The 25,571-nt window shown below is 31.9% G+C and overlaps 1 protein-coding gene across 2 annotated transcripts in view; it reads right to left on the reverse strand.

The window, feature by feature from the left end:
• Positions 1-873: 873 nt before the first annotated feature.
• Positions 874-25,571, reverse strand: part of LOC127708651 (uncharacterized) — a 50,121-nt gene continuing 25,423 nt past the window's right edge. Inside the window, exons 14-24 of one of the 2 annotated variants that reach the window (XM_052213710.1) lie at positions 24,033-24,164; positions 23,243-23,536; positions 19,935-20,019; positions 18,860-18,925; positions 17,139-17,208; positions 15,926-16,021; positions 11,715-11,837; positions 11,100-11,185; positions 6,777-7,260; positions 4,866-4,957; positions 874-2,804 (exon numbers count right to left, since the gene is read on the reverse strand). In XM_052213710.1, the coding sequence (XP_052069670.1) occupies positions 2,625-2,804; positions 4,866-4,957; positions 6,777-7,260; positions 11,100-11,185; positions 11,715-11,837; positions 15,926-16,021; positions 17,139-17,208; positions 18,860-18,925; positions 19,935-20,019; positions 23,243-23,536; positions 24,033-24,164 (1,708 nt within the window). In that variant the 3' untranslated portion in view covers positions 874-2,624. Of the gene's footprint in view, positions 2,805-4,865; positions 4,958-6,776; positions 7,261-11,099; positions 11,186-11,714; positions 11,838-15,925; positions 16,025-17,138; positions 17,209-18,859; positions 18,926-19,934; positions 20,020-23,242; positions 23,537-24,032; positions 24,165-25,571 lie in introns of both variants that reach the window. The other variant, XM_052213709.1, reaches the window with a different exon arrangement.

Raw genomic sequence — 25,571 nt, forward strand, 5'->3', positions numbered from 1 at the left:
CCTTGCAAGGTCTTCTTGTCAGTCAGGTAGGGTTCACCTGACCTTGACCTCATTTCATGGATCTGTGATCAAGGTTAAAGTATCATGGTCAAGTCTGTATCTCAGATACTATACTGTAAGCAGTAGGTCAACTATATTTAGTGTATTGAATGATTGTAAGGTAACTGACTGGTTTCATCTGACCTTGACCTCAATTTCATGGTTCATTGGAAAGTGTTTAGTTTTTGTGGTTTGGTCTATTTCTCAAATACTATAAGCAATATTGACACTATATTTGGTGTCTGGAATGATTGTAAGGTGTACATGTCTGTCAGGCATGGTTCATCTGACTGTCACCTCATTTTCATGGATCATTGATAATGTTAATTTTATGTGATACTTGTAATAAAACCTTCATATTACAGACTGTCAACATAAATTCAATTATAAGTAAATCAGGCAAGACATTTCAGGGTGAGCACTCTTGTTTAAGCTCTAACATATCATTTTTGTAATACATCAGAATTGGAATAACAGTACTGTAGTTGATGAGTTGCTGCCGTCAATTTTGATTTGAAGGTCACATATATCTGTTTTACTGTCTCCGCTATACGCCTTGCCAGTAAAACTGCATTTGTGACTGTAAAATGTCCAATTGACAGATCAAGAAGCTAATTTGTAGTTGCTGAGAAAAATGCATCAAATTTCTTTTATGTGTATGAATGTGAAGAATATACACGTATGCAGAAAAGTGACAGATCCAAAATTGGTGTAATAATACCCTACAGATAATAATTGAAAGTGCCTGTATAAAAGTTTAAACTGAATTTATTTGAAACATTGGTATTTAAACTTCATGGTCCAATGCATAAGGTAATTTAAGCATGACAATTGTTTACTTAATTTCCTTTTTATTATGTAACAAGTTGTATACAATTCAACAAGATAAGATATAAAATAACAGCACTATCACAATTTAAATAGTAGAACATTGTATAAGTAAATCACATATTATATCACATGATAAGTAACAATATATAACAACTGATTGAAAATCAATAAAACAACAATCCATTTGTATTAATAAATACAAGTAACACAGTATTCTTCAATAAAAATTTCCAGGTGTTGAAATCTAAATTTAACCTCTTAGATTCATGTTTGACTAAAATGGAGAGAAGGTAAAATGTTGAAAAATGATACCTATATGAACAATTCATCAACAATATCGGGAAAATGTTTTAAAGAATAGTTTTTGTGTATTACATAAAAAGTAACATTGAAGGACACAACAGAACATTTACTCCTAAAATGACACTGTATTACAATGAACTTGCCCAAAAATTAATATAACTGACCAATAAAAAATGTCGAGCTGACTTGTACAAGCAATGGACTAGGAACAAGTGATGTCTCACCTGATGGCAGTAAAATTGGAGAGGAAGAAATCTGATTGATTGAATCATATAACATGAAAAGTGAATGGAAGGAGATGTGGGTTATACATCACGGAGACAGCAACTCAACACAAAATACCCTAAAGACATCTGAAGGCATAAGTGGATGTATATGGGGTTAAAGTCCTCACTAAAGTAGGCTCCAAAACATTTATATCAACATATCATAAGGTATGCGTGTTACACCTCTACATTGTATACACAAATATTCTAAAAAGGTTGAGGGCTATGGTTTAAAATTGTAGGACAAAATTACACAAAATAGTAACCCTCCATGGAAGATGTTGCTGAATATTAGCTTAGTTCTGGAAATTTGCAAAAAATGTACAAATTTGTACACAAAATGAGGTGATAATTTTCAATGTTTTACATCTGGAAAACTAAAAGAATAATACAAATGTGTACATGTTAAAAGTAAGGTGCAAAGCTTCAATGTTTCACAATCTTGAAAATCTGCATAAATTATCCATATGATAAGGGAAAATATGTGCACAAAATGAGCACATCTCCATTATAGAAAGTTTGAAGGTTTATTCTATGAAAACCATAGGAGGGGTTGATTGCACAAAATAAGCATCCTTATATACCAACCCATCAACCATAGTTATAAGCTAGGTTGCACTTTGTGCAACTGGTCCAAAATAATTGCTTTCAGTATACAACTTTTTGGTAGGCTATATAAATCCTCAGTTTTCTTAAGGACTACAGGCTTCCAACTTAACCCTGAGCATGTCCATCTATTTTTTGACAAGTTGGGTATTAATTTTTGTTTAACGTCTCCCTTGTAGTCTATACATTCATAGCTTAGCTTGTTCATTGTCATTAACAGAATATATTTCTGCAACAAGTCTTGAAAATCTGTTACTGAAAACCTTATCTTCCAGTTTCCCAACGGCCAAATGGTCAGGCAAAATAAATGGTTTTATCATTGAGTACCCACTACCATGCAATTGCCTTATTTGACCTTATAGTTAAGCACCTCACTGTATTATCATATATAACCCACTAATTACAAAATATAATATAATCAAATGTTAAATAAATGATTGATTACAATCAGTGTATGCTTGAACATACTTGGAATATGCTTGCATTTGGTATAAGCTTGAACACAATTAGTACATAGTTGTAGCTGATACCAGTTAAGTTTAAAACTTTTCACCAATTGCTGCAGTGTTAACTTTGTATTTACTGAGTAATCAGAGCTGACAAAAGTCTTGAAGCCTTCACATTTTTACCATACAGTGTACTAGTTGTACCATCAGCCAAATCTGTAAGGGTGTGTGTGACACGATGCTGGTCAGGATATATGGTACTTGTTTCAACAATGACAGTACTGGCAAATGCTGCTTTCTCATCCACTTTATTCTAAAACAATGGGAAGTTGAATTATTGTGAAAATATTAGGTATCAAAAGCAGACTCACAGAAAAGTCTCTTGAGTAATGATTATGAATATAAGACCAATAATAAAAATACATTAAAAGTCTTTAAGGTCTAGGTTAAAACTATAAATGGGTGAGCTATTGATTGCAGATTAAACTCTTGAATGGTAAATGTTCACTGTCAAAATTAAACTTGCTGTGTATATTAGGGTCCCTGACATTATGTTTAAAAACGATATAAAGTGTTTGAGTTAGCATCCAGAATAAAATTGAGATTGGAAATGGGGATTATGTCAAAGAGACAACAACCTGACCAAAGAGCAGATAACAGCTGAAGGCCACCAATGGGTCTTCAATGCAGCGAAAAAATCCCACACCCAGAGGTGGTCCTCAGCTGGCCCCTAAATAAAATTGTGTACTGGTTCAGTGAAACCAAAATGACTGACTTGTCAAAAACTTTATTCCACCCAGTACTTCGTAGTGGGGGTATAAAAAGGACTAGTGAAATGCATGCCAGACTGAAAATTCAGACAATACATCATACATTAAAATATAATGTCTTGTTTTTCTATCTTCTAAAATATATTGCAATACACAATTTGCTAAAGCTGCCACTGTTGCCTGAAGACTAGTGTTATAAAGTTCCCCGCACTTTATTACCATATCATCTGTTACAGTAATTATAATTGACAGATCAGCAACTCTCACATGTCTGCACGTTCTTAAATAAACATAATTAAATAGATCAATTGAAGTTCTTATACACATGTTGTCATTCTGTAGTCTGACCATCAAATGATGTACTTGTTAATAAATTAGTTATAGAAACTGGATTGTATTATTATATAGCAAATATATAACAATTAGTATTGTTACTTCTTAAATTTTTTCGACCAAAAAAGAAGGGAGAAACAATAATTACATAAATGATCTGAGACATAGGTGTCAAAGGACAAGGTTCACAAATATGGCCTTGAAATTCAACTTTATAGTAAAATATCAAAATGGCCATACTTTGGTTCTTAAATGAATCTATTTCAAAAGCCTTACTACTAGGTTAAACAAATCTCTTCATTAGAGTAATTCTAGGCTTCAAAATCAGCACATTTTGGATATATTGTCAAAAAACGAAGATTTTGTGCATTTTTTTTCTGATCTTAAAGCTTGAGGAAACCCTTGGTCGCAACATAGGATCCAAAATGTTCTTTCGCCAAAAGTTGCCAATGACGGCATTGAATCACTAGACACAAAAACTTTCTGGATCAGGGGTGGCAGCCAAAGTAAATTATGTTCAAAACTGACCAAAACTGACGTTACAACACAAATAATGCATACTGTAAATTTAGAAATTATTGCAATGTTTTTATTATTGCGAAAAATGCGACAGGGTTTTAATCGCAATAATTTAAACTTGCATTATTAATTTTTTTATAGGTATTAAACAGGTTTTTCTCAATATCGCATAAATTCAAATCGCATTTTAGACTAAAATGACAAAATCGCAATAATAAATGCATGCAATGATTTCTGAATTTACAGTACTTGAGGGGTCATTTTTTCATTATTTTTAATGTGATGTGCCAAAAAGAAGTCATTTGTATTAAAAGTATTATTGCAACTATTTTGGAGTGAAATTCGTAGTATTTTGGCCTGATTAAAAAAAAAAAATATTTTAAGGCCAACTTTACCCCTTAAATCCTTACTCCTTTTCAGAGGTCAAAAGGATATTCTTGTCTCAGAAATTTTTTTATAAAGTAAAACTCTTAACTTTTTTGTCACATACATTATTCACTCATCCATCCATCAAGGACAGACTTAATTTGATTTTTCTTATAGCAATCAATGAATTTTTTAAACCAATAATGGTTTATCCTGTTTTAGTACACATCTTTAAAATATCAATGCTAATCTTAGATCATTATCCAGTGTTCTATACCAAAATCAGAACCTGAACATTGACATGGGGCTACAGTCAGCAAATTGCACTGCTTTAAAATGCTAACATACAGCATGAAAGAACACTATGCTACCAAGTTTGTTTATACCTTCAACTTCTGTTGATCTGTTTCTGAAGTTACTGCTATAATTCTTGGATAAGTATCTTCATCAACTTCCTGAGGGTAGGTTTTAGTGGCATCTGAAATTATTACCAATAGAAAAATGTTAAATCTGCACATTTGCTAAATCTCTAAAGGCATAAAACTGATGTTTATTTTAAAAAGGAATTTAAACAAAAGAGTAAATTTCTTGAATTTCACACTTATGCTTATAACTAGCATTTTTAGTGCAATTTGTATGGAAAATACTATTTCTTAATATATTTTTTAAAAATCAATTGTACTTTTTATTACATTTGATTTGCCCTTGAAATGAGTTTCTGTGCTATTAATTTTAATCTATGGCATCTACTATGGTTAAAGACCTAATGTTGACATCTAAATGGTTTTTTTGGGGGTTTTTTTTTGTGTCCTTGGGTTTTTGTCTCATTAACACATATACCCTTCAATTCTGTTTATTCATAACTATTAAGTTAGATACTGTAGGATACTTTGAAACTAATGCTGTCTCAAAATACATTCTTTTAACATGAAATCTGCAAAATTTAAACTTATATTTCTTCAATTCTATCAGTAAAATTAAATTTGCAATATGCAGGGTTTTTTCTGAGCTATGAAGATAGTAATACACTACAAAGAGTTGACATGGTTCAATATAAACTGTTAACACAGAGATATGTCTCGCCTTTTTGTTATTTTGATAATGCAAATGTTGAAATTAAAATAGCAATACTTTAACATGTAAGTTATGCAAATATTCAAAGTCAATGAACTATGACTAAAAGTACATGGCTAAACAATCCCGATGAAAATGAGATGTGCCAATGCTAATACAAATGCATATCAAATACCATTGACTTCTCATAAGTCGTTCCCTTTAAACAAACCTAAACACAAACATTAACTTGTAAATTATGTAAAAGTTTCAAAGTCAATAAACCATAATGAGGGGGCAGGGTTATATAATCTCCATGGAAATGAAACTTGCAAATCAAATATCATTGACTTAACATTAGTGGTTCGTCTTAAACTGACCTAATCACAAACTAATACTTCTAAACTAAGCAAAAGTTTCAAAGTCAATAGACCATGACTGAGGGGTAAGGACCAAATATTCTCCATGGAAATGAGATGTGCTAATGCTTATACAACTAAATACCAAATATCATTGACCTACCACTAGTGGTTCCCCATAAACTGACCTAATCACAAACTAATACATGTAAACTAAGCAAATTTTCAAAGTCAATAGACCATGACTGAGGGTGCAGGGTCAAATAATCTCCATGGAAATGAGATGTGCCAATGCTAATACAACTGCATATTAAATATCATTGACCTACCACTAACAGTTCCCCTTAAACTGACCTAATCACAAACTAATACATGTAAACTAAATAAAAGTTTCAAAGTCAATAGACCATGACTGAGGGGGCGGAGCCAAATAATCTCCATGGAAATGGATTATGCAAATGCTTATACAACTGTATACCAAATATCATTGACCTACCACTAGTGGATCCCCATAAACTGACCTAATCACAAACTAATACATGTAAACTAAGCAAATTTTCAAAGTCAATATACCATGACTGAGGGTGTGGGGCCAAATAATCTCCATGGTAATGAGATGTGCCAATGCTAATACAACTGCACACCAAATATCATTGACCTACCACTAGTGGTTCACCATAAATTAGACCTAATCACAAACTAATGCATTGTTGACGCCGCCGCCACCGCCAGAAACGGCATACCTGTCTTGCTTTTTGACTCCGTCAAGACAAGACAAAAATTAAAACATTTGCCTCCTAAGTAATTAACAACCCTGAATCATATATTAATGTTTTAAACAAATATGTATTCTGAAGTAAAGTTATGTAGGTTATCTTTTCTTACCACCTGATTCATTGTAACATTGTGGTACCGAATGGAAGGATGTATGTAGTTTCTGAAGCTGTTTATTTCTGGAGTTTTCCAACTTCATTGAATCTGAGCTAATATCACTATCATACTGTTTATGTTTGTATTCTGGTTGCATGTTATTGTTATGCCTGAAGAACTCATCCCGTTTGCTGTAATTTGGGTTATAGCTATCATTGTAAGATTGCCATTGTTGATTTTCTGATTGTTTACTAATTCTCTTTTTTTCTTTACTATAGAAGTCATCTTTTAAAGAAGCAGATTTCTGTTTCATTTCAACAACTCTACTGTATTCTGATTTGTGGTATTGATCTCGGAGTGGTTTAATATAATCTGGATGCTTTTTGTTTGAATTGGTGTTTCGATATTCTGGGGGCTTTTGACTTAATTTATGTGTATCAGGATTTATTTCATCATCAATATAGAACTCTTCTACATCATACTGAAGTTTCTTTTTATTCTGTAACATAAAAATGAAATGTAATGTATATATATATATATTGATTAGCACAAAGCTAGTGTGTCATAATATTGAAATTAGAGATTATGGAGATCCTCTTGCTCCATCTCATGTCATACTTACTTACTTAGTCCTTGCTATGCCTTATGGCACATAGGGCAAGGACAAGTTTCCTCCACTCTTCTCTGTTGTTTGCTTTTTTTTCCACTGTGCCCCAGGTATATCCTCTTTCCTTTAATATATTTTCTATAGTGCGTCTCCATGTTGTTTTAGGTCTTCCTCTTTTTCTTTTTCCTTCTGGTGTCCATCTAAGGGCTACCTTGGTCATGTCTTCAGATGGTTTGCGTAGAACATGACCAAGCCACCTCCATCTCTTTTGTATCAGCAAAGTCTCCATGTCCATGGTGCTGGTAATCTCATGCAAGTCTTTGTTGAATATTTTCATTATCTTCCTCAGACATGTGTTATGGAAGCTGGAGAGTCTGTTGATGTCTTTATCAGTCATTCTCCAGCACTCTGAGCCATATAGGAGTACAGATAATACACAGCTGTTATATAGTCTGAGCTTGGTCTTCTTTGAAAAGGCTGTTGTTTTCCAGATGTTCTCTAATCTAATGAATGCTGATCTAGCTTTTCCTATTCTGATCTTTATATCTCTTTCAGCACCACCTTCTGTTGTTATACAACTTCCTAGGTAATTAAATGAGTCTACTGTTTCCAGCTGTTTCCCTTCTACAAATATGACAGGGTGTCTCTCTGTGTTGAGGTACATTAACTTTGTCTTTTTGGCATTGGTCTTAAGTCCAATCATTTTAGCATTTTCTTCTAGCTTTTTGGTCTTCTCCTGCATATGATCTTCGGTATGCGATAAAAGTGCTAAATCATCAGCATAGTCTGTGTCCTCAAGCGTGGTACATAGGGTCCATCTCAGTCCAGTGTTACTTTCTGCTAGGGTTGTTCTCATTACCCAATCAATGGCAATTATAAAAAGTACAGATGACATAACACATCCTTGCCTTACTCCCGATTTTACAAGGAAACAAGTGTCAGCTTCAGAGTTGATGGTACATGAGAAGTTTGTATAGAACTGCTTGATGAGTTGTACTATCTTACTCGGTATTCCATAGCTTCTCAAAATTTCCCAAAGACTTTCCCAGTGTAAGCTGTCAAAGGCTTTTTTGAAGTCCACAAAATTTACAAATAGTTTTCTCTGCCACTCATGGCACTGTTCTAAGATGTTTCGTAAGACAAATATGTGATCTATGCAACCTCTACCTTTTCTAAACCAAGCTTGTTCTTGTCGTAGTTTCTTATCCACAGCGTGTATGATTCTTGATATTAAAATTATGCAGAAGACCTTACTTGGAATGGATAGTAAGGTGATTCCTCTCCAGTTGTTACAATTAGTTAAGTCTCCTGATTTTGGTATTGTTATTATGTTTCCCTCAGACCAACTGTTAGGAATAATAGCTTGTTCCCACATTTTCTGGAATACTGGGTGTAAAGTATCCACTGCTAGCACTGTATCTATCTTTAAAAGTTCTGCATTTAGATGGTCTATGCCAGGTGCCTTTTTGTTTTTCAAGCTTTTAATGGCTTTCTGTATTTCTGGTTTTGAAGGTGGATCTGTATCTATTTCTAGGTCTATGGGTGCTTCAGGAATAATAGCTAGCTCGTCTGGATCTTTTCGGTTAAGAACCTCTTGAAAATGTTCCTTCCATCTTAAGTATTGATCTCGTTCTGTTGTTAGTATAATGTTGTTTTTGTCTTTAATTGGCATATTTACATTAGCTTTTTTACCACTTAGTTGTTTCGTTACTTGGTAAATCTGACCCATTCTCTGATTTGAAGCTGCACTTTCTGCTTCTCTTGCTAGGTCTTCCATAAAATCTCTCTTGTTCTTTCGTGTTGCTGTACGTACGTCGACATCTTTACCTTCTTGTTGCATTCTGTATATTTTGTTCTTAGCTTTTCCTTAATTCTCTCAGAATGTGTTTGACATATTTTGTTGTTCACTTCTTTTCTTTCGTCTATCAATTTCCATGTTTCAGGTGTTATCTATTCTTTGTGTAATTGTCTCATGTCATAAGATTTGTAAAAATAATCGTGATTACCAAAAACAGTGATAGCACTGTGAAGTTAAAATAATTGGAGCCTAATTGTTGAAGTTATCAAAATTTGCTCTTTCAGAATCTATAGGACTGTGGTTAATTTCTTTGGTTGTACTCAAAAATGAAAATAATGATAAACAATGATAAATGAAACTACAAATCTATAGATAGCACTGGACAAATCAAATTTCTACTAGTCTAGCAGTTTTAGGAGAAATGTCCTCTAAAAAAGAAGGATAACAACAACAGACAGACAATGGATACATGATGAGAACTGTTGAGCTGGTCTTTTTGCTGAATAGTTACTTTCAGGACATCAGCCCCTTAAACCACTTTCATCTTCAAAAGATTAAAACCAAAGTCAAATTTGACGCATTAAGGAATAAGATAGGCAGGATTAAAATAAGATATCACAAGAAAACTAGTTGTTTAAGAAGCCTGAAACATGTATCTAATCCCCATGTTAAAATGGCAACTCAACAACGAAATGAAGCATTTCAGCCTCCTCAAATTCCGTAGTACTGAAAAGTGATTTATGTTTGCAGATCTAAAATTTGTCAAACTTAATAGCAAGGTTTTACTATGCATTTTCCTTGTACTCAATATGATGTTCCCTAAAGATTAAATTTACATAAAAGGCTTTATTCATAAAGGATTTTTTATTTATTTCTTAATAAGCGAAAATTTTCCACTTAACGGTAATAGGCTCTTAACAGAATTTTTTGGTTGCTCTTTCGACTACTTCTTTTTCTTTCCTCTCTTTTAAAGTTTGGATAGATTTGGTCATTCCTCTCTGATGAATAGGAATTAAAAAATTGAGCTATAGGAGAGGGACAATTGCCTCCAACACACATCTTCAATGTCCCATCCATACAGGGTCAAAAGATAGCAATAACAAGTAAATCTGTGAGCTAATGATACCCCCACCCGCTAAAAGTATACGGTTAACAGGAAGTTGTTAAGTGATGAATCTGAAAATGCATCACATGGTACAGCTGACTTATATAAACCCCGAAACCAAATTTCAGAAATCCTTGTATTGTACGTTCCTGAGAAAAATGTGACGAAAATTTTCAACTTGGCTATCGTGTGTAAAATGATACAAGTGTTCGGTAAACAGGAAGTTGTTGAGTGATGGATCTGAAAATGCATCACACGGTATAGCTGACTTATATAAACCCTGAACCAAATTTCAGAAATCCTTGTATTGTAGTTCCTGAGAAAGATGCGACGAAAAATATTCATGGGACAGACGGACAGACGGATGGACTGACTGAGGGATGGATGGATGGACAGACAAACAGAGGTAAAACAGTATAACCCCACTTGTTTAAAGCGGGGGTATAATTACCAGCTCATAATTCCCACTGCTCCTTTTGGTTATACATGTATAAAGTTAAATTATGCAATATGCCGTCAATGGCGAGATTAAATCTAGAGTACCATAATGAATAGAAATTGACATTCTGCAAATGCACATGTATAACACTTTGATTACTTTTGGAACATTCGAATACAAAATACAAGATGAATATTGGTCTGTTTTGTAGGGTTCTTATAACAACTCAATTTTCAAACAGTTACAGACTTCGCATAAAGATTTTTTCAACCTGGAATAGGATAACAGATGTATTGATATCCATTTGTATACGGTAGATTTCTATCCGAAGCATCTCATTTAAATTTGTATTTTTTTTTTTAGATGTGCTAGGCCAAGTGAGATAGTACCTGGATTTTCTTTTTTAATTTTGGTTTCTTCTTAGATGTGCTGGGTGTAATTTTCTCATCATCAAATAAAAGTGGACTCATGTTTTCTGAAAAAAATAATTAAAAGTTGTACATATAACTAATTAGAATATATTTAAATAAAAAAAACAGTAACCAACTATGATGTTGTCCAAAAACCTACTTGGTATTGACACTGGAAAACAAATAAAGATTTAAATTTGTTTACAAACTAACAGCAGTAAAAGCTATGCATTCAAGATAATTATGTTTTTATATCTCCATAAAAATATATTTCAATAAAGAACATTATATCTATTAATTTATAGAGCTAATAACATACTTTATTACAAAATAAAAAAATAAGGCACAATGTATAAGTTTTCTATTAGTAAATATGATGAACAAACAAGACACATTATCACAAGAATTTTTCTTTACTGCTCTTTTATCTGAAAATTCCTGCTTTCTCAAAGAAAAAAGTCTATTCCAATAGATGGATTTGCATTATATTTACTCCTGAGTGATATCTCAAAAACATTTTTATCCTTCCAATCAACTTTGAGATACAAGAGTTGACTGTATATTGTTCAACTTAACTAAATAACACTAAAATACCTTGCTTCTTTTCATCTAATGCTTCAAAGACTTCTTGTGATAAAGTGCTTTGTATTCTAAACAATTCATTATCAATCCAGTCCGACACTTCATCAGAATCAGGACCACTAGAATCCTTTTTATCTATGTAACAAAATTAAATATCTATTTTAAGAAAATTTGAAAAAAACCAAGAGCAATTGGTGATGAAGTTAAGTTATTTCTAAATTCAACATAACTGTTTCATTAATGTATACATTTTTGTAGATTTTGTCTTGCTGATAATTTCTGTCTACCTATTATAGTTTTCAAGATAATAGGCAAAAATGGGAAAATTAAAAAAAAAATTTTTTTATGGGCAACCTAATAATCAACTCATTATAGGAGTGACTGTTTTAAATGAATTTTACCAGTTTTGCCTATTATCTTCAAAACTATTACAAATAGACAGAAACTGTAAACAGCAAAAACATCACCTGCAAAACAAGATCTACCAAAATGTCAATAAGTATGAAAAGATAAATTGACCCCTTACAGGCAGAGGAGGGACGACACTCTGCACACGGCACGCAGATTTGTCTTATATTATCAATCGGTCACGGTGATTGTGTCATTTATTACAAGTAGTCCGTGGCGTGAACATCACCTGGACATTAGGAATTTGTGGACTGAGATTATAAATATAATCAGTTATATACAGTTGTAATGGTTATACAATATACATCCATGTACACATAATAAACGAATTTGGTAATTGTCATTTTTTGTCGGGAATATACATACTTGTCATACTTGTCCCCGTGTTAAACTGCTTATCCCCGAGGGCTTATTTCATACGGCATGGAAATTAATAGAATTCATTTGATTGATTTTAAAGTTTTATTTGGGACCACATTTTATTTATTACAAAATTATTAATATTGTACTTATTCTTCATTTATAAAAAAATATATATAAAATAAAAAACGAGAAAACACATGATTAGAAAACGAAGCCGACCAATTCACAAATTGTACACGATTATAAAAAGCTGTTTTATAATATGGTTTTTATTTGGCGAAACATTTTCATTATATGTTGAATAAAATCAAAATACAAAAAAAATGTAGTTTTTATGCATAAGGGTTAGTATTTACTCACGTATTTGACAAATATATATTTTCTCATTTTAGTTGAAAATCGTCGTTTTTTACCGTCGTGCTATGCAGAAACGGATGGAGACTTAAGGAGACCTTTTAAGTGTTAGGTTGTAGGAACAATATTCTTTAACTGTTATAAATTTCAATGATTTCTACTGGCGAACTAACGGAATATTAACAAAAACTAGAGCCTTGTATTTTTAAAGACATCAAATAAAATTCACGCCATTACGGAATATAATCTTCAAAGATACAATTTACCAAAAAAGAGTAAACAAATAATTAATTCTTTTATGTAACAGTGATGTTCGATCATCAATGAATCTTTCACTGTGAAAACTTGCTATATTTTCCATAAATGCAGTAGAGTACATTTGATTTTAAAATACGTTCAAATCGATCTTTTACAAAATTTAAAATTGCCAAACGGAAGCTGAAATCGTACCACGTGACATGAAAAGTTTTGCACATGACACCTTGACTGTCGTCCCTCCTCTACCTTACAGGTGTTATTGTCCTTAAATGACTTCTTTAACAAATTTTACCTTTTTTGCCTATCATCTTGAAAATTTTGACAGGTAGACAGAAAGTGAACATTAAAATCAACAACAATACAAGATCTACAAAAATGAGGAAAAAAATTAATAAAAATATTCCTCTCTATACTATCTTTTGATTGTAAGTAGCTTCTGTCCAAGTTTGGTAAAAATCCAGGATAGTTTATGAATCTAATAAATGTTTTAAAAACTTAAACTGCAGACTGTATGTAATGTTAACTGGAAGAAAAACTAAGTCCATTTATAAGTAAAATAAGGAAAAAATGGAACAAATTTTTAACAAAATTTCCTTCTAGATACTAGCTTTTAATTATAAACAAGCTTCTGTCCAAGTTTGGTACAAATCCAAGATAGTTTAAGAAAGTTGTTAAAATTTTAAAAACTTTAACCACAGAGTGAATGTAATGTCACCTGGCAGAAAAACTAAGTCCATTTATAAGTAAAATACTGAAAAATTATTTTTTTTTTTACAAAATTTACTTCTGGATACTATCTTATGATCACAAACAAGCTTCTGTCCAAGTTTGGTAGAAATCCAAGATAGTTTAAGAAAGTTATTAAAATTTCAAAAACTTTAACCACAGAGTGAATGTAATGTTTTCTGGCAGAAAAACTAAGTCCATTTATAAGTAAAATACGGAAAAAATGGATTTTTTTTTTACAAAATTTACTTTTGGATATTATCTTATGATTATAAACAAGCTTCTGTCCAAGTTTGGTAGAAATCCAGGATAGTTTCAGAAAGTTATTAAAATTTCAAAAACTATAACCACAGAGTGAATATTTGTGGACGCCGCCGCCGCCGACGGAATGTAGGATCGCTATGTCTCGCTTTTTCGACAAATATTACTGAAACCAATTCATGGCTCCTTATAGGAGATATTGTTCTTCATTTAACATTTTTGCCTATCATCTTCAAAACTATAATAAACTATAATATTGTTATAAGTAATAATGATTAGCAATACAAGATCTACAAAAATGCAATTAGACTGAAATGATAAATTGACCCTTAGAGGAGATACTGTCCTTAAATAACAATTTTTTGCTACATTTTAGTGATTTTGCTTTCTTCTTTGAAAACTATAATAGACAAAAATTCTGAACAGCAATACAAGATCCTGATTTATATGTTTATATCAATATTGAATATTTATACCAGATGAACATTGGAAAAGTGCAAATGAAAGTAGCAACACAGGAGAAGTCATTTACATCAAGTATGTCTTAAACTACTTGTAGTATACCAACCATTCATTTACTGAGGGGTAAGGTGCAGAATTAAACAAAGTCAAAAAGATTTTCAAGAGTATAATATTAATCTACATTCCAATCAAATCAAGATTAATTTTTAATAAAATGTTAACACAGAGATATGTCTCGCCTATTTGTTATTTTGATAATGCAATTGTTGAATTTAAAATTGCAATACTTTAACATGCAAGTTATGCAAATATTCAAAGTCAATGAACCATGACTGAAGTTACAGGGTTAACCATCTCCATAGAAATGAGCTGTGCCAATGCTAATACAACTGCATACCAAATACCATTGACTTTTCATAAGTTGTTCCCTTTAAACAAAGCTAAACACAAACATTAACTTGTAAACTATGTAAAAGTCGATGAACCATAATGAGGGGGTGAGGTAATATAATCTCCATGGAAATGAAACTTGCAAATTCCAATACATCTGCATATCAAGTATCCTTGACTTAACATTAGAGGTTCATCTTTAACTGACCTAATCACAAACTAATATATGTAAACTAAGCAAAAATTTCAAAGTCAATAGACCATGACTGAGGGGTAAGGACCAAATATTCTCCATGGAAATGAGATGCGCCAATGCTTATACAACTGCATACCAATTATCATTGACCTACCACTAACGGTTCCCCTTAAACTGACCTAATCACAAACTAATACATGAAAACTAAGGAAAAGTTTCAAAGTAAATAGAGCATGACTGAGGGGGCAGAGCCAAATAATCTTCATGGAAATGAGATATGCCAATGCTTATACAACTGCATACCAAATATCATTGATCTACCACTAGTGGTTCCCCATAAACTGACCTAATCACAAACTAATACATGAAAACTAAGTAAAAGTTTCAAAGTCAATAGAGCATGACTGAGGGGGCGGGGCTAAATAATCTCCATGATAATGAGATATGCCAATGTTTATACAAATGCATACCAAATATCATTGACCTACCATTAGTGGTTCCCCATAAATTGACCTAATCACAAACTAATACATGTAAACTAAGCAAAGTTTCAAAGTCAATAGAACATGACTGAGGGGGCGGCGCCAAATAATCTCCATGGTAATGAGATGTGCCAATGCTAATACAACTGCATACCAAATATCATTGACCTTCCACTAGTGGTTCACCATAAACTAGATCTAATCACAAACTAATACATTGTTGACGACGCCGACGCCGGAAACAGCATACCTATGTCTCGCTTTTTGACTCTGTCAAGGAGAGACAAAAACCTCTTCATCATCTAGTTATTCATCTAGATTACCCTTGCAATCCTCAGGAGAAACTGTTGTTAAACTGCTGCAACTAATTATTTCACATTCAGAAGATTGACGTCTAGGTTCTTTCGAAAGTTTTAGTCCTACTAAAAAATATACACACTTATTAAATCTTAGCAGTATCAAATCTACTCTGTTTAAATTCACCTTTTTTTCTGGAGAAGTTATTAATCTTTTCCCAGTTTTTAGAAATAGTCCTTATATGGTTTTGGTAAACAAATATATAAATTATGCAGACATACTGATCATTTTAATGATAAATGTATGGTTCTTTTTGTTTATAGCTTATCCATCTCTTAAGACTGTAATGTAACCACTTCATGACTTAAGTTTTTTTGTGCTGTTTGGTTGCTGTTTCATTGCTATTAACTCCACATCTCTTTTAATTTAAATATGTCTGAAAATTACTAAAAAATATTTATATTACAACAATATTCTATCAATAATATGGTACAATAATTTATAACTTGGCCATACTTTATAAAGAAAGGAAAGGCTGTATAGTATATAGGTATATAGCTATCTTTCCCATTGTCTATTTCAATAAATGATATCAATATAGAAGGTCTTTTCCAGAATTAATTGAATGGGGGAGGCGTGGTTCATTAGGCACTTTTATTAAAATTTGATGGGTGGTGGTTATTTTAGACAGATAGCCTTAACAATGATATGAAATAATCAATTAAAATTTTATGCATGGCGAAGTTAAATAAAAAGTGCCTTCCAACACCCCCAACACCCCACACACACACACATTTATTTCTGGAATAGCCCTAACACAAATTTAAAGATATGATGTTTTGGAAACACGAAAATCGGAATAGTAGCTGCAATATTGAAAAGTACATATCTAATTAGTTCCATATTAAAGGAGAAAGAAACCCAAAGTAAAATGTGTTAAATTTAAACTATGTGTTAGCATTTCTTTTTTATTTATATATTGAATTAAATAGTTGTACATAGAAAAAAAAGTTTTCAATTTTGATTTCACCACCATATAGTGGGTTGCAGCGTTTCTCCATTAATATGTACCACAAAATGTTGCAACCCACTATATGGTGGTAAAATCAAAATTGAAAACTTTATTTCATATGACATGTAAAACTATCGTATGCAATATATAAATAAAAAAAAGAAAAGCTAACACAATTTATTTTGAGTTTCATTAATGTGTAAATATCTTTTGGTAGACAAAAATACCTTGATTGTTGCAGTTTTCTGGACTATAACAATGACTGATGTTCTGTATATTAGGATAAATAGATTGAACCTGCAATATAAATGCTATGTAGAAGTTCTTGTAAACAGGCAGCCATCATTATATTGCTGTCGGCATTAAAACCACAAGTTGTTTAGAGCACCCCTTCAAAGTTAAACAAACATATATTTCCTCAATAGTAGAGTCTCACAAATAAATTAATTTTTGCATCAAAATTTCCTCTTTTTATTAAAAATGACTATTTCCTGCAAAGATGGCTAACAACTCCAATATCATTAAGTGTTTGGGAGTTATGTTCTGCAATATCAACCATATTAGTTTTCATGTTCTGCAATAAAATTTTGTGAACTGGTAAACTGCCTTAACCAAAAACTTTAACCTGATGCAGGACCGATAGAAAGGTGGACGCACAGACCAGTAAAACATAATGCCCCTCTAATATCGTAGCGGTGCATAAAAATGAATTTTGTTACAGATCTTGAGATGATTCTTTGCTATACTTATTACATGTTGAGCACTTCCCAAAACTAGAGGCTCTAAAGAGCCTGTCTCACTCACCTACATCTTCAACAATGGCCACTTTTAGTAAAAATCATCATTAAAGGGGAATAACTCTATTAAGAGTTAACTGACAATTTCAGTCATGTTAACATATTTGTAGATCTTATCCCGCTGATAAATTTTCCTTTCTAAAGTTTCTATCCATATATTATAGTTTTAAAGATTATAGGCAAAAATTGCATAAATGTGCTAAAATTATCATTTCAGGGCAATAACTCAAATAAAGAGTAGACTGAAGATTTCGACCATTATGGCTTATTTGTAGATCTTGTCTTGCCGATCAATTGTGATATTTAAAGTTTCTATCTATATATTACAGTTTTTAAGATAATAGGCAAAAATGGGAAAAATCGTCATTAAAGAGCAATAGCTTCAATAAGGAGTTGACTAACGATTTCAGTTATGTTAACTTATTTGAAGATCTTGTCTTGCTGATCATTTTTGCCATTTAAAGTTTCTATCTATCTATTATGGTTTTCAGGTCATCAGACACATTTTTTAAAACTAAATACCCTTATAATGATTGTGGCCCAGTTTGGTTAAATTTGGCCCAGTAGTTGCAGAGGAGAAGATTTTTGTAAAAGTTAACGGACCACGACGGATGCCTAGTGATGAGAAAAGCTCAATTATCCTTTCAGCCAGGTGAGCTAAAAAAAGCTAAATAATATGTCTGCAACAATTGGCTGCCTAGTCCAAAGCTAAAATTGGAGTAAATTCCTTGCTTCATAGCCAGTACAATTAATGGAAATAATCCCCTTATGCATTGCAGGGTAAAATAAAAGTGCCTTTTGATCCCCTTCCTCCCCCTCCCCATTACTGTGATATTGTGGTATCACCTAGACCACTGCGCCAACTTAGCTATAGTAAAATGAAGTCTTTATTAGACCAATAATGCCTTTCCATGTTGTTGTATCTAGAGTAACACAGTACATGCTGTATTGTGGCATGTAGATGAAATACCTTACAGATCACCAGTTTCTGTCATAAACAGGACTTCCGTATCTGTTGTATTATTTCATTTACAAAAAAAGATTGAAAATGACAAAGGCCATTTGTGAGCCAAAATACTTGTCTTTCACTACAATATTATTTCATCTAATTGGTGTATATTTATTCTATAAAAAAAACTAATACTGCATACCTGATGATGACGGCTGATATCAACAGTAGAAAGCTTTCCTTTTATTAAATCTTGCTGAAATGAATGCTACAACAATGAAAACATATTACTAAATTAATTATTTATCATATTTTATTGAAGCTTTCATTTCATTATAGCACTTATGAATATAAGTATTGGTTTTGCTGTTCAATAAATCACAAAAAGTAAACTGTCAGCTACAGTAAAAACTAGTCATTTATGATACCCCCGCTTAATGGTCATTTGAAAAACACCTGTACCAGTCAAATTACAATTCTATGTTGCCCTTTAAATTGGTATACTAGCCTGGAAAATAGATATTTAGCCTTGAGAATTGAAAGGTCAAATGTCCTGTTTCATTTATGTTTTATCCATACTTTTGGTGTTTTTGTGTTTACTGACAGATGGTCATAGTAAAACTATAGGATTCCCGAATCCTTGATGCTGTCCCTCATAAAATAGTTAAATTATTTGTGATAAAGTATAAAAAATTTCAAAGAGGAAATGAAGTTTTCTGTTAGACAATCATATTGGTGCTTTTTTTAAATCACATAATCAGAGAAGCTTGTACAAGTTGTTAATGGTTAACATGGACAAAAATGACATAATTCCATAAATCTTTCTGAAAAATATAATAAAAAAAATAGAGGCTCCAAAGCCTAAGCTGTTAGTCACCTGCTACCAATGTCATATCTTTATCTAGTATTAGGGTTATTCCAGGAGAAAATGTAAATAGGAGTTCAACAACATTTTTTTTTATACCCAACCACCCATAATTTATTTTCATTTGTAATAGAATTGTATTTCATTAAAAGGAAAATAAAACTTACAAGGGGACAACAACAGAATCAATTAATCCACCTTTGTTCCTAAAATCTGTAAAGGGAATTAACTCCTGTTTTTCAAATGATGCGAACTGCTTTTCCTTAGTACTAGAGAAAAATTTGATAACTGTTATGTCATCATTTAAAAAATATTACTTGCATGCACTGATATTGTATACTGTTGATTTATCAAATTTGGTTCAAATAAGTCACCAAAAATCTGGTGTGGCAAAGTGGGATATATATTATACCTCATTGACTTGTTTCTGATATAAATCAACTAAATCCTTTACACTACCATTACCACCATACCAATCTTTTACTGATGGTCCAATTCTACAAATAAAGGAAAGTCATGAGAAGTTCAAACTATTTTTAATAACATTGTCATTTTTAGAACAAATATTATTTAGTTAAGTGTTTTTTTCTAACTGATTTTTACTGTGCATTCTTTTGTGCACCTTTTTCTAAAGTAAAGTTAAGTGGTCAGAAGAACACTCCAGAGAATGCTTAGTCATAAAGGTGTTAAACACGGTGATTGATTCAAATGTTAGAATAAATTAAATTATTGCATTTCATTAAAAAGTCTAACTCAGTTGCTTTTACTGGTTCAGTATATATGTGGGTATTGGAACAGGTGTCCTGTCCATTTTATATATGTTTGCAGAGAGTTACTAATTGATTAACCAACTATTGTCCCCATTAGAAATTTAAGTTTCAAGGAGCCAAAATAACTCTTTGAAATTTAAAAATTAAAAAGGCTCAAATAGTGGACTCAACACAGAACTTATACAAACTGATGGTGAGAAGATAGCAATAGATGCTAAGCTTACTTAATATATCTTTAAATGCCCTTTTGCACAGAAATGTAGGGAATACATATTGTCATCATGAAATGGTCCCCATAAAGCTTTGAGTAAATACAATCTGATTTTTATTATAAAGGATAATATTCTTATATTTTGTTTAAATTTGCTGGTTTATTTACACCAAAAATATATAAATCTTACTATGCAAAGATAGAAGCACGAATATCTGTTCATTGTGTATATGAAATCAATCAAACTCTAAATCAGTATAACAAATTAAGAAATAATTAATATGAAGCACTGTCTGTCCTCATTGCAAGGGAAACAATCATCATAATGTCACTTCTGTAAGGGGCTGTTGTTGATACAAAAAATTAAACAAAATACAGTCAAACCTGTATTAAGCAGTCACTCATGGGAAGTATCAAAACTCAAAGTGACCACTCAAGAGAGGTGACCTTTTAAATGAGGTTTTGATAAAAATTCAGATTCTGACATCATATGTGGCCGGGATACGGGCAAATTGTTTTAGTGTTTTCAATCGGTAGAGTTATTGTTTGTGTAGCAGAAAAAACAAGAGGCTCTCAAGAGCCTGAATCGCTCACCTGTATTCAGAGGAGATGATTTTTAAATGTTAGCAAACTTGATGAACAAATTGTGTAAAATTGTCTTTAAAGGGCAATAACTCCTTAAGGGGTCAATTGACAATTTTGGTCATATTAACTTTTTTGTAGATCTTACTTTGCTGAACATTATTGCTGCTTACAGTTAATATATATCTATAACAATATTCAAAATAATAACAACAAGAGGCTCTCAAGAGCCTGAATCGCTCACCTGTTATTTTTTTTGCTTAAATCTTTCATCAATGATTATTTTTGCTTTTTACCCATATGTTCTATTTTAGCCATAGTGTCTATGTTTCTTGACGTACAAGGAAATGAAATACCAAATTTATACTAGATTCATTTGAGAAGATTTTTAAAGTTAAAAAACATAAAACAACTTGTGTAAAATTGTCCTTAAAGGGCAATAACTCCTTAAGGGGTCAATTGACAATTTTGGTCTTATAAACTTTTTTGTAGATCTTACTTTGCTGAACATGTTTGCTGTTTACAGTTTATCTTTATCTTCAATAATATTCAAGATAATAACCAAAAACTGCAAAATTTCCTTAAAACAACCAATTTAGTGGCAGCAACCCAACAATGGGTTGTTCGGTGTGTCTGAAAATTTCAGGGCCGATAGATCTTGACCAATTAAACAATTTTACCCCTGTCACATTTGCTCTAATAGATTTAGTTTTTGAGATATAAGCCAAAAACTGCATTTGACCCTTATGTTCTATTTTTAGCCATGGCGGCCATGTTTGTCGATGGATACAAACTTCGGATACAATTTATTAACAAGATATCCTAAGGAACATTTAGTTAAAGTTTGAAGGTAATTGGCCCAGTAGTTTCAGAGGAGAAGATTTTTAAATGTTAGCAAACTTGGAACAAATTGTGTAAAATTGTCTTTAAAGGGCAATAACTCCTTAAGGGGTCAATTGACAATTATGGTCATATTAACTTTTTTGTAGATCTTACTTTGCTGAACATTATTGCTGCTTACAGTTTATATATATCTATAATAATATTCAAAATAATAACAAAAAACTGCAAAATTTTGTTAAAACTACCAATTCGGTGGCAGCAACCCAACAATGGGTTGTTCGATTTGTCTGAAAATTTCAGAGCTGATAGATCTTGACCAATTGAACAATTTTATCCCATGTCAGATTTGCTCTAAAAGCTTTAGTTTTTGAGATATAAGCCAAAAACTGTATTTGACCCCTATGTTCTATTTTTAGCCATGGTGGCCATGTTTGTTAATGGATCAAAACTTTGGATACAATTTATAAACTAGATACCCTAAGGAACATATAGTTAAAGTTTGAAGGTATTTGGCCCAGTAGTTTCAGAGGAGAAGATTTTTGAAATAGTTTACGACAACAGACGACGACGGACGCCAAGTGATGGCATAAGCTCACATGGGGCCCTTTGGGCCCCAGTGAGCTAATAAAAATGGAGGATTCCAGCGCTCTAAATTTCGAGATTACATTGGAAATAGTTATTATTCTTGGAGAAATAAGGCTATGATTAGTATGAAACGTTTTTCAATGGAAACAGAAAGGAGTGGAACACGAGAAATTCACAAATTCACCTCCAATTGCACAATCTGGGTTGCAAACAAGTTCCGATTATCATTTTGACCTCCATACTGATCACATATATTTTTTGCAATGATTAATCATAAAAATGACTGTTGTTAAAAGTTGAAATGACAATTTCGTACAAAATTAGGTGACCTTCAGACCGTGTTAGACAGGTGACAAAAAGATTTAAATTATATACCGTTACAGGCAGGTGACGGCTGAAATGAGGTGACCGTTAAGGCAGGTTTGACTGTAGCTACAATTAAGAATTATGCAGATAATTTGAACTTTGGTGGATAGTTGTGTCATTGGCAATCATACCTCATCTCCTTATTTTTATAAAGACTGAAAATGTTGACAAAATCCAGCAGTCATTAAGAATCATGTTACAGTAATTAATACCTTAAACAATATTCAGTTATAATTTTCACAAATTTAACAGGCCTTTCAAGAAAACTGCTTTGACCAGGCCTACTTGTTTTCAAACTTTTATCACTGTCTAATTTTGAAATAAGATAAAAGAATGAGAAAAAATAAATAAAATAACACTTACTGTGTAATTTCTGGTGTCTGAACAGACATTTTTTGTCTCTTTCTAGGCATTGTATTAAATAATGGAGTTCTAGGGTCCCGTGTAACTTTCTGTGGTGTATGATAGTCCATATTATAGAGAGCAAACACACTGCCAGCAGTAGATAACTTCTTCTCAGGGGCACATTCTAACTTGGGGTCTATACAGTGACTAGCAGGTTTGACATATTTACCAGGGGGACTCAAACATTGCTGCTGTACCTTCAGATAGCTGAACTTTGTTGCCAGGGATCTGTTACCATGGTTTACATGATCACTAGAAAGACAGATAAGTACATTTGATCACAAGTATTCATTTCTTATTTTTCAAATATGGAATTACCTTATCATATTTTTCAAATATCATTTTTTTTTTGTTCCTGTGGATGCTATAGTTTTTAGCTACAATCATTGAATTATTTGTTGCGTATATTCAACATTGTCAAATGATTTAGAGAAAAATCTTTGAACCTCATTCATCCTTTAATTACTCTAATAAGTTGGTAAGTATCATGCTAAAATAGACTTATAAATGGTATTAAAGAGATTTTTTTAGTGTTAAGTACCAGTATCTGATTGTTGAAATACACAATAAAAAAAGTCAAACTGGATAGCATCAAAGTGAGTGGAAAAGAGTTTAATTGTGGTGGACTTTTGATTTTTTTGTTTTGATGTCCCATTGATATATACCCCAAATCACCTTTTATGTAAAAATGTTAAGGCAAAGTTTCTTGAAATTTTGAAGAAAAGTACTTTCTTTTAAACTTATTTACCTGACAGAACTACCAGCCTCACTTTCACTCTGTTCTGATGGGGCAGTGAACTTCTGTTCATCATCTTTGTTTACCCTGACAGTATAGTAGTAATCTCTTCCTTGTTGTTCTTCTTTCAATTCCCAGTCTAAACTAAAGTAATGACTGACAGCAGTTATATTTGCCATTCAAAGTTTCTTAACAGTTTTGTATCATCATATAAAAGTTTATTGATTTTATTTCAAAACAAAGTTAAATTATGAACATGCTTGCAATGATTATGATGCACATATTTAGAAAAAAATGATAACTTAATAGACAATTATCTGTTGCTGAAGACAGTAAATTGCTTTCTAGATGTCTTTTTTCTTTTTTATTGGTGATGTACAGGTGACATGAAATAGAAGTTCCTTCATCCAACTGTTGAGGAACATATATTATGGCATTGTTTATAACCAAGTTTCCAGGGGAACTTTTGTTAGACAGAACAAATACACCTTTACACATTTGCTGCCTTGTTAACATACACCATACATACCTTTTAATTTGTATTCAACAGTTAGGGGAAAATAGATTTTATATTAATAAGTATAAGCCACTTGAATATAGATTTCAATGTACCACACAGGTAAACAGATTTTTTTTTTTTTAGACTATGATAATTGATTTATTGGTCTAAAGCTGTTACAATAACCTTATTGCTACAGCTTTCACAAACAAGGTACCCTGATATATTAATATCTTTAAGAACAGGGTGTCTTAAAGATAAGTTTTACTTTATAATTGTTAGCTAATTACAAATACAAATATATTATAATATAAACTTATATAATTGCAAATCATTTAAATTTGCATTTACGTATATTTTATTCCGGATTTGACCTTTACTTTTCCATCCTTATACAATCTACCTGACACATATTTTACTCGTTTAGAAAAATCGTGCGTGTGTCCAGTGTGATCAAATAATCGTAACCTGACATGATTGAAGGATAATATAGTGCATGTGTTAATCTTATTGATTTTGGATTATAATCAAAAGGTAAGGTATTATATGTTTCTTGTTATCCAAATAGAATGTTTATTGTCTTTCATAATATTTCGTGAATTTTGTTTTATGATTTAAAGTTTTAAAATTTAAGTGAAATTTTAGATTTTTCTTAACGGACGCAAAGGTGTCAATTTTAAATTTGCACGTGTAGTATCTCATTTTATAGATACATTAGTTATTATTCTATACATTATGCTTCACAACTATATATGTATTTATATATATATATTTTAATCTAGCACATTTTACAGAAATTTTTGAAATTTGCGAATTAGATTACTTTTGCGTTCTTTCACATGTCTGTTTACTTCAAAGTATAATTCAAATTCGTTTTTAAAGATAGTGTATATGTCGGCGGATTTTGTTCTTTGTTCTGATGTGTAAAATGATTTGTAAATTGAGAAACCTATCAAAGTTATAATAAGGTTTATATCATTATAGTGTCGGTCTCCGATTTTATATCCAAAGACTATATCTATTAGGGTTATTTTCTTACAAAAGTTTATGTT

The sequence above is a fragment of the Mytilus californianus genome, unplaced genomic scaffold (genome assembly GCF_021869535.1).
Source record: "Mytilus californianus isolate M0D057914Y unplaced genomic scaffold, xbMytCali1.0.p SCAF_7, whole genome shotgun sequence".
Taxonomy (NCBI): domain Eukaryota; kingdom Metazoa; phylum Mollusca; class Bivalvia; order Mytilida; family Mytilidae; genus Mytilus; species Mytilus californianus.